The 9,923-nt window shown below is 59.4% G+C and overlaps 1 protein-coding gene across 1 annotated transcript; it reads left to right on the forward strand.

The window, feature by feature from the left end:
- Positions 1–5,885: 5,885 nt before the first annotated feature.
- RTP5 (receptor transporter protein 5 (putative)) lies at positions 5,886–9,704 on the forward strand. The gene is made up of 2 exons (XM_032355500.1): positions 5,886–6,119; positions 7,926–9,704. Exons 1-2 carry the CDS (start codon positions 5,968–5,970, stop codon positions 9,391–9,393), a joined length of 1,620 nt encoding a protein of 539 aa, XP_032211391.1. The 5' UTR covers positions 5,886–5,967; the 3' UTR covers positions 9,394–9,704.
- Positions 9,705–9,923: the final 219 nt, after the last annotated feature.

Raw genomic sequence — 9,923 nt, forward strand, 5'->3', positions numbered from 1 at the left:
GCCCACTCAAAAGGTTGGGAGGGGCATTTGCGACCTGGAGGGTTGGGTCAACAGGCCGATTTGGAGTCACTGGAGGGCACAGAGACCCTGCAGGCAGGAAGGGGAGGGGTACACAGCCTGGAGGAACCTCACACTCCACACTAGGGTGGGCAGGCGCAGCAGCGGGTGATGGGATCAGAGCCTGGGAAGGAAGCTGGGACAGGTGGGGGAGGGGGCAGGGGTCCCAAGGACTGCTGGGGTGCTGTACTCCCAAAGGGAGCTTCAAACCACATGTTGTCCCCATCATACCGTCCTCATCACACACAGTGTCCCTGTCACACAGCGTCCCCATCATACTGTCCCGATCACACACACCATCCCCCCAAGACATACTGTCCCCACTGCATACTGTTCAAACCACACGTTGTCCCCATCATACTCACCATCCTCATCACACACAGTGTCCCTGTCACACAGTGTCCCCATCATACTGTCCCCATCACTCGTCCCTGTCATACTCACTGTCCCCATCACATCTAGTGCCCCAGTCACACAGTGTCCCCGTCACACTGTCCCTGTCACACACTGTCTCCTTCCCTCATCATCTTTTCTTAGGGATAGGACAGGCTCCCTGGCTGGAGAGAAGGGCAAGATCGGGGTCCTTTGTGTTCCTCCCTGTGTCTCCCACAGGCTGGCATTCTCCTCCCTGCCCTGTGTCGTGGTTTCACCCCTTTGGGTTTGGGGGGTCCCAGCTGAGGTCACAGCTGGGTTTGCCCGTCCCTGTCTCCACTTACAAGTAGGCACCAGGGACAACCCAGGAGCCCCATTCAAAGGATAGTTGATGAAGAAAGATGTGTGTGGTCACTGAGGTAACTAGATTCCCTCGCAATCTCGGAAACAGCCGAGAGCCGGCCCCTCACACGTGGCTCAGGCTCTCTCGGTAACACATTGCACAACTGACAGTGGTGTGACAACCAGGATGCTGACACGGGGACCATGCCCTGAGCACAGTCAGTTCCCGTGCGTGGTTCTCGTGTGCATGTCTTGTGGCCCTGGGACCACCCTGCACCCCCGCACACAGGAGTCACCGCACCCTCGTGCCTGTTCCTCCTTCCAGTCACCACCGGCTTTCACATCTGCTCCATGTCAGCCTGGGGGTGATCCAGCATGTGGCCTGTGGGGTGGGGTGGGGCACGATCTGTCCACGTCCCTGTGTGGCTGGTGGGCTCCTTCTTGTGTCTGCCCAGAGCTCTGCAGTGGGCTGAGCGCCGGCGGGCTGGTCCCGGCTGAGGCCTGTGCTGGGGCCAGTCGGTGCAGGGAGTCTGGGATCTACAGCCTCCGCCGTCCCGCGAGGGCCTCCTGTCCCACGTGCTCCTTGCCACATGCCCGTTGTCCTGTGGTCCTGCCTAGGCCGTGTGTGCTCCCTGGGGAAGCTCCCCTGTCCCCCCCGCTCCGCCCCCCCGCCCCCCCATGTGCTTCTCGCCGGACTAACACATGGCCCTGAGGGTGGGGGTTGTTGGCAAGGTGGGTGCTGCCATCTCCCCTGAAGCAGGAGGGTCTGGTTGTGGGGGGCGGGAGAAGCTTCCTGCCTGGGGCCCTCCCACCCTCCCCATCAGAGAAGAGGAGTCTAGTTTCCAAGGTGCCAGCCCAGCTGTGACGCCAGGCAGGGGTGTGCGGGCGGGCAGGCAGGCGGGCGGGCGGAACCTGAGCCAGAACGATGGAAAGTGGGGGAGACGGGGATCTCCCCGCGCTTTCCCGAGGCAGCAGCCCGGTCACAGGGAAGTTTCCATTTATGGTAAAGCACAGGAAACAGAAGGATCATCCTGAAAATGATTCTGAGCGGCTGGGCGGTGATGTCACCCCGGCCTGGACGGAGCTGTGGCCCCGGGAGGCAGCGGTGGGTTCGCAGTATTTCTGAGGTCGGAACAGGAAATGGTTAATAGTGTTTGCAAATAAAAACTTTTTGTTCTATCCTGTTTTTGAAGCATTTCCCAGAAGTTAAAAAAGAGCACCCAAGTTATTTGCCCAATTTAAAAACCCAATTTTAAAAAATGTTAACAAACATGACACCATTTATTATAGACAAGAACCGAGATGGTTGGGGTATCTGTTTGCTAAGATGACAAGTTGCAGATTTCCTGCTCCCCTTTCCTTGTCAACTTTCGAGAACACTGCTTTTTAATGTGAACTTACTTGCAACTTAAATTTCCACGTGTGTTTGTGTGTGTATGTGACTGCATTTTGTGTGGGGTGTGTGTGCATGGGTATGTGTGTGTGTGTCCGTGTGTCTGTGCTCGCACGTGTGTGTTGTGAGACGCGTGCTGCATGTGTCCTCTGCGTGTCCGCCGCTTGGACTCCCAGCTTGCTGGTCCCCCCAGCTGGCACAGGGGCAGCCCCCTGCAGGCCATGACGCCAGGCACTTGCCAGCTACCTGCCCTCTGGGACCTCCGCTCTGCTCCAGTGGATGTGGGTGAGGAGGGACCCTGCCCTGCCCCACACTTACCTGCTGATTTCAGTGGAGCCGTGAAATCCGGCTGTGCACCTGTGTGGAAAACTGAACTGTCAGACCAAGCTGTTCTTGCCAGTTATGTTTTATTCTCAGTCTCTGTGGCTCTCAATGGGTCCTCACCGGGGCTTGGTATACGTGACTGGCCCCCGGCAGGGCAGCAGTCGGTGGACACCAGGGCAAGGAACTTTGCGGGGTGGGGGGGTGGGTGAGAAGGGCTTGTGGGAGCAGAACACTGGACGCTGGACATGGGGCTGCAAGGGACAGATGCTGCCATCCTAGCCATGGACTCCATGGCCCCCGCCCGTAGCCCAGAGACATGCACCTTGCCTGCTTGCTGGGGACTGGGCCTGGGGTCTGCCCAAGTGGCCTGTGTCTCTGGAACCGAGGTTTGGGGGAAGGCAGGGGTGAGCCCAGCACGATTATTTCCACCTGATTTTCTCTTCTTGCCTGTCTGTCTCTCTCAACTTCTCTCCTTCCAGACACACAAGGTGGGGTCCAATCAGCTAGGTGGCCTAGAGCTGGACCCTGCAATACCCTCCTCTCCCAGCCTGGCTTCCAGCTCTGACTCATTGGCTATGCTGTCCTGTCCCAAAGCTGGCATTTATCTGGTCCAGCATGGCATGGAGAGGTTTTGGGGGGACCTGCCCAGGCCACGCCCAGGCCAAGAGGGAGACAGAGGCTCTGAGCATCGTCACCTGCAGGAGACTGTCCCCATGGCTCATCAGGGCTGCCAGAAGATCTGCTTTCAAATGCTCCACCTAGAGGTCCCCCAGTGGTGAGGGCTGAGCCCTGCCTTCTAACCATCTTCTCTAAAAACTGAACTCAAGAAGCTAAGTGCCAGGCAGGGGAGTGTGAGCCAAAAGGAGTGTCCATGGTGGGTGGGCAGGCAGACAAGAAAGTGCTGTCTCCATCAGGTGGGGCGGCAGAAAGGGCAGTTGCCCTTGGCACCGCTCTCCATCCCCAGCCCGGCCCATTCTGGAGTCATCGATGCATCGGGAGGCTGGTCGCAGAGTGGTGGGCAGACGGCGGAGGGCAGACGGCGGAGGGGCTGCTAGCCAGCCTCATTCCTAGAGTCCATGCTTGGAGGGACCTGTGTCCATGCAGGTGGACCCCACACAGCAGGCCAGCTTCGGGGTCACGCATAGCCCTCAGGTGTTGGCCGAACACTGTGCCGTATTCTGCCTTGTCCATCACCGTCTGGTGAAGAAGCCAACCGACTTGTTAGTTGGTGTGTGAGTAGCTTTTGCAGAGAGCTTGGTTTGTGGGTTTGGGGGGGACAGATAAATGGGCATATGGGAAGAGGCACATGGAGGCTGGCTTCCCTGGGGTCTGTCCCCTATGCCTTTCGAGCGATCTTCTGGGAAAGGTATAAGGAAGTTCCTGAACCAAAAAGCTTATTTTTGGATGGTGGTCAGTCCTGATACCAAGACTTCCCTAAACTCAGAGGCAGGTTGTGGTTTCTGGAGCAGAGAAGGCTGTGGGGTGGGCCGTGCAGATGGGGCTGGAGCATGGGGTGGAACATGGGGTGGAGCACAGGCTCCCACACCCAGCAGGCTGTGCAGGGTCCAGAGAGGCCAGGTGGAGAGGAAAAGCCCTGTGGGGACCTCTGCAGACCATGCTCCAGCTGTCTCCTGGGACCACTGCTGCCCACGTGACCAGGTCCATATGCTTGCTCACCTATACACAATGGCCCTAGACCAGCCAGAAAACCCAGAGCACGAGGTCTGACTTACCATGAGAGCAGGATCTGGGTATTTACCTCTCTCTTGAACAACAAATCTGGAAGTAGGTGATCCTGAAGTAGTACAGGGATTCCAGCTGTCATCAAGGTTGCAAAGTCTTGACTTTCTGCTTCTTCCGCATGTAGCTTCTAACTGCAAGTTCACCTTATGGTCCAAGGGGGCTGCAGGAGTGCCAGACATCATGTCTGCATCAACGAACAGACGTGGGGAAGAGTGCAGGGGCGGGGGTTTTCCCAGCCAGCTGGTCCTGCAGGATGGAGCCTTCCCAGGAGCACATCCCAATCATTTCCTCTTCTACCCCGTGATCTCACTTTGCTGCAAGGCAGACAGATGGCGCATAGCTGAGACAGCCAAGAAGTTTCGGAAATGCAAAATGTGAAAGGGCCATCCACTCACTTGCCAGGATCAGCTGCGGACGGGACAAAGATGAGCAGAGAATTCGTCAGCCGTTGAGAGAGGAGAAGAATCGCTCTGCACACAGGTCAGAGAGGCTGTCATGGAGGCACAAAGGGTGAGCGAGAGGTTTAGGGAGCCACAGGGGTGAGGCGTTTGCTCTACCCTTGGGGGGAGTGGGCTCACGTCCCACTCTGGAGCTTCTGGGGCCACCAAAAAAGCAGCAGGACTGGGTGCAGCATTCGCAGCCCTAGAGGGGTGGGAATGGAAAGATGAAACTGTGACCCCAGCAGGAGGCATGGGAACAGGGACAGGGCCCAGGGGGTGGGCAGGAGGAAAGACCCAGGGAGCCCAGGTCCTGGGAGGGGTGGAAGCCTGAGGCCTGAGGACGGTTTTCCAGCGGGTGCCACAAGCCTCATGTGGGGCACACGGCAGCATGGCTGCGTGCACAAGAGGGGGGTGGTCGCTGTGATGCTTCTGTGAGCCAGGGGAGGGCGGGGACCCAGACCCACACACACAAAATATGTCCTGCACGATTCCATTTACATAAAGCCCAAGGTGGTGAAGGGGAACGTCTCCAGTCGTGGATCTGGAAGGGGTCCTGGCCAGGCTGGAGGGGCCTCTGCAGGGGAGGAGCCTACGGAGTAGGTGGGGGGCTGCCCTTCAGGTGCACAACTAGTCTTTACAAAACCGTGACGCTCTGCATTATGTTTTAGCCGTTGTTTATGCAAACGTTCTATGTTTCTGGCCAATATAAAGTTAGGGAAAAAAAAAAAACCCATAGGAGAATTTGCAAGGATACACACTCAGTGCATGTCCTCCTGGCCTCGTTTCCGATGGCGAAGGAGCACTGAGCAGTCGGGGACCGAGGCGGCTGGATGGACGGAGACATTTGCACGCAGATGAGTGGGCAACACCGTCCATGACAGGTCGTGGGCCGAAGAGGCCAGGGCGCACCAGCACACGGTCAGGGTGATTTCTTGCTTGAGGAGAAGACATACCGGTGTACGTGTGTGTATGTGCCTGGGCCATGTGCGGACATCAGCCCACCGTGACGATTTTGTGCGGATTTATTTTCTATTGCATATTTTCCTTTGGATATATCTGTTTGTTTCTCATTTTTCCTAAAATGAAAATATATTGCTTGCGTAATAAAAAATATTCAAGGGGATAAGAAGGAAAGGCCTGTTTCTCATGTCTTGGAGACGAACCCTGTTGCCATGGAGACTGGATGGTTGTCAAGGCCGCGATTGGCTGGTGAGGGTGCAGGATGCAGGATCCCGGGCTTCCTGGGAGCTGGGGCTGGCGCAGCTGTCAGTCCGCACTGCGGAGCCCGGTGCCAGCATGGACGGGGTGGACGTGTGGGCCAGCACCCTGGCCCAGCTGATGGCCAAGAGGAAACCCCAGGACACCTGGGAGCTGGTTCCCGAGGAGAACCTGGCATCCGGGCACGTGGAGGGCGGTGGTTTCCAGTACCGGCTGAGGGGGCTTTCCAGGTGCGCGGTGGTGGGCAGGGGCCTTGATGGGTCACTGGGAGGGGAGGGGCTGATGCTGCTTAACCCCCAGCTCGGTCGGCCTTGAGTCTGGAGGCTGGGCTGCCGCCGACCAGCCCTCATGGTCCAGGAGGGGTCATACACCCAGCCAGCTCTTGGCCCCCAGCAGGTAGGTGGGCTGGGGAAGTGGGGGGCTGGGAGCCACCTCTGTTCAGTCCCTCAGTGCTGGTCACCCCAGTGGGGGCCCTGGGGAAGCGGGGGCGGGGCAGATGTTGGGGTGTGACTTGGCCACCCTGGCGTGAGAGCCTTGTTTGCTTGAAGCAGCATCTTCTGGTTTCCATGGCAGCAGAGCCAGCCAGAGCCGGGTAGGGGCAGGTGCCTATGCTCAATCCCAGCCTGCAGAGGGGCACAGGCCCAGAGAGGGGGAGCTGTGTCTGGACTAGGTTGCGGGCCAGGCAGGGGCCTGGCTGAGAGCCCCAGTGTTGTGGGGGTCCTTGGGTGAGACCTGTTCCTTACTGTCATGGTGACAACAGTGGGGACGGGCCAGGACTACAGGGACCCCACCCAGCCAGGCATCCCTGGCCCTCCAGAGGCTGGCAGGGAGGGGGGCCAGTGGGGGGATGGAGCCTCATGGACAGGTCACTGTGGGGACTCTGGGCAGCCACATTTTGACACAGATGCCACAACTCCTGGTGTCTGAAACCCCTGGGGTGAGGTGTCCAGTGGGAGGCTGGGTTCCCCGGGTATTAGGAGAATCAGCAGCCCCACCCCCACCCCGTGTCTGAGAAGCACCTTTTCCCACAGCCAAGCCGGAGCTGCCTTCGGTGGTAGAGGAGGGTCACAAACACCGTTCCCTCGCCTTTCAGCTTTCCTACAGAAAGACCAGGGAGCGGGTTGGGTGGGGCACAAGGGACCGTGCCACGTTCTGCAACACGGCAGCCGCTGGGCATAGGTGGCCTTCGGTTACACTGAAATGAAGCTGAAAGTTCAGCTCCCCAGGGCGCTCGCCGAGCCCAGCCCCACCTGTGGCTGTGGGCTGAAGGCTGGGCGTGCGCAGATGGTGCCTGCCCTCTCCGTCACAGAAAGTTCCATGGGATGGCACTGCCTGCGAGATGCTGGGCGGGCTTCCGGTGTGCATGTGGTTGCTCATCCGTGACCTAAGGGTCTTGGAGAAGGGACCCACCTCCTGGCCCTGGGGCATATGACCACAGAGACCCCAGACTGGTGCCTTCTTCAGCCCCAGGGTGCATGGCAGTCTTGCTCATAGGTTTGGAGCCAGAGCAGACCTGTCCAAGGGGCTCGCTTGCCATCGTCCTGGGAGCCCCCAGCCCTCCTGGCTCTCCCCGACCTTCAGTGTCCCGAGATTCCCCTGCCTATGCTAGCTCACCTTTTCTCCGTGGGGGTGGGGCTCTTCCTGCCAGGGCCTCCCCTCATTTCTCTGCTCAGCATGGAGACACCTTCTGCCCTCCTCACAGGACCCACAGGACTGTTTTTGGCTCTTGGTGACATGTCCGCAGGGCAGCGAAGCCCGAGCCACAACACCAAAGGGCAGCACGAGGCAGCAGCAGGGGAGTGACCTCCCACAGGGGTCAGGCCAGTCTTTGCCATCCAGCGGGCTTTTGGTACGAAACTCATAGAAAGGGATTTACTTTTCAGCTTTCCTGATGACATGCTGCAGGCGAGGGTCGTGCACCTGTGGGAGGGGTCTCGGGTGAAGGAGCTCCTGTTGGGCCAGCCCCCGAGCTGGCCAGGGGAAAGGGCCGTCCCTGCCAGTCTGCTCATGGCTGCCTCTGTCCTCCCCACCCCCAGGCTCCAGTGTGGCCGCTGCCAGTGGGGCTGGTCCTCAGCCCACGTGCACATCCTCTTCCAGGCGTGCTTGGACGAGGACAGCCGCCTGGGGCTGGTGAAGATGCGCATCTGGGGCCAGCAGTGCCGGCTCTGCCCGCCGGGCACTGGGGGTGATTGCCAGGTGAGCCTTCTGAACGTGCGGCTCTTTCTCAACAAGCTGGTCCCGGTCATCCTGCAGAAGTGCTATGGGGAGAGCCTCAGCTCCGACCAGTGCCCCGAGATCTGCTTCGGGGAGCGCTGCGAGGCCTGCGATCTGGGCGTCTGCTTCTTTCAGAAGCCTCCAGATCCAGCCTGGGGGCCTGAGGTCGGGAGCACCCCCACCATCAAGGGCAGGTACACCTTGTACGGAGAGGATGATGTGGCCACCCCTGCTGCTGGCAAGCAGCTGCTCACCCTTGGCAGCGGGCCCGTGGTCGACCGTGCCAGGGGCTACACCCCCAACTCCATCACCATCCCGCTGTCGGTGTCCGACTTCATCAGGAACCCGATTTCTGAGAGCAGCAACTTCTTCAGCCAAGATGATGACATCGTCACCGTCCCCTTCTCCCTTGTGCATGTGCATAGGGACCAGGGGAACGTCGGCCCCAGCTCGGGCTACCCCCCAGCGGCAGACCCCCACGCACCACTTATCATTGCCAAGGGCTCCATCTACTTGCCCACCAGGTCCATGGCCACGCCCAAGCGCAGAGGCCTCCTGGTGAATATCAAATGCCCCATCTTCCATGGCAGAGGCCTCCTTATCAGCAGCATCAAGCCTTTCCAGCTGAAAGGCTTCATCTTCAAAGGCCGGGGCTCCATCTCCAGCCCCATCGACCCTGAGAAGGGCCTGGGCTCCGTCCCCAGTGCTGCTGGAAATGACCCCCCACCGGTGTCCTATATCATTGGCCTCACGGATGATGGAGAGGGCTCTGTCACCTTCCCCTCGTCTCTGGCAGACCTCATCAGAGACAACTCCATCCCTGGCATTGACGGCTGCGTCACCTTCCCCTTCATCTTTACGGATGAAGACAAAGGCAAGAATGCTCCTGCCGATACTCCCCAAGGCAAGGAGGAGGGTGGTGGTGACGGCCCTGTCCCTGCCGGCCAGGATCCTCTCCCGGGCACCCATGCCCGTAGACCTGTCACCATCAGCGAGGGCTCCATCAGCATCCCCTTCTCCGTCTTCAACCTCATAAGACACAAGGGCCCTGGCTCCATCGCCAGTGGCCGCCGGAGCAGTGGCCTGGCCATGCATGGCTATGACAAGAAGATGATGCAACCGAGGGCCAGGCTCAGCGGGTCCGGCTCCGATCCCGGCTGGGAAGAGGACTTCTGCTGGGATGACGAGTGCTGCGCGCCGCGTTTCGACCCCTATGAAGAAGTGTGGATCTGGGTGTCCATGACTGTCTGTGTCCTCTGGATCATGTACCTGTACAAGTTCAGCCCCTGATGGCCACCGCAAACCTGACGCTGCCTGCCGGGGTCTCCCCGTGCCCCTCAGCCGCAGAGCAGCGGGATCCTCTGCCCCTGCCCGCAACCCCAGGGCCCCCAACCCACCCCTATCCGCCCTCCCCGAGCGGAGCCTGGGCCCACAGCCTTCTCCTGCACCCCTGCTTTTGTGTGTCTAGTCTCCTGATGGGAGTCGTGGCTTCATGGACGTCCACACTGTGATTATCTGCCAAGCTGCCCACCTGGGGTCCAAGCGTGTGTCTGTGTGAGTGTTATGGTCCAATAAAATAAAAGTTAAAAGGAGAAAAACAACAGTGTGCCTGTGCTGCGAGGAAGCTGGCCCCCAGGAGAAGGTTTTTAGGTGGGAGGGCGTGCTGGGCACATCACTGTCCCCTGTCGGCCCCTGAGGGGAGTGGGTCACATGCACTTCTTCCCCTGACAGCTTCTGGATTCCTGGCCAGGGGTGACGGGACAGGACATCCAGGCCAGCCTCCCCTTCAGCAGTGTTCCTGTGGGCATCCATGGGATTTT

Source organism: Mustela erminea, chromosome 8 (assembly GCF_009829155.1).
Source record: "Mustela erminea isolate mMusErm1 chromosome 8, mMusErm1.Pri, whole genome shotgun sequence".
NCBI lineage: Eukaryota > Metazoa > Chordata > Mammalia > Carnivora > Mustelidae > Mustela > Mustela erminea.

Coding starts and splice junctions, on each gene's coding strand:
- RTP5 (XM_032355500.1), top strand. CDS start 5,968: ATGGACGGGGTGGACGTGTGGGCCAGCACCCTGGCCCAGCTGATGGCC. Junction 6,120..7,925: donor CGGCTGAGGGGGCTTTCCAG/GTGCGCGGTGGT, acceptor CCCCACCCCCAG/GCTCCAGTGTGGCCGCTGCC.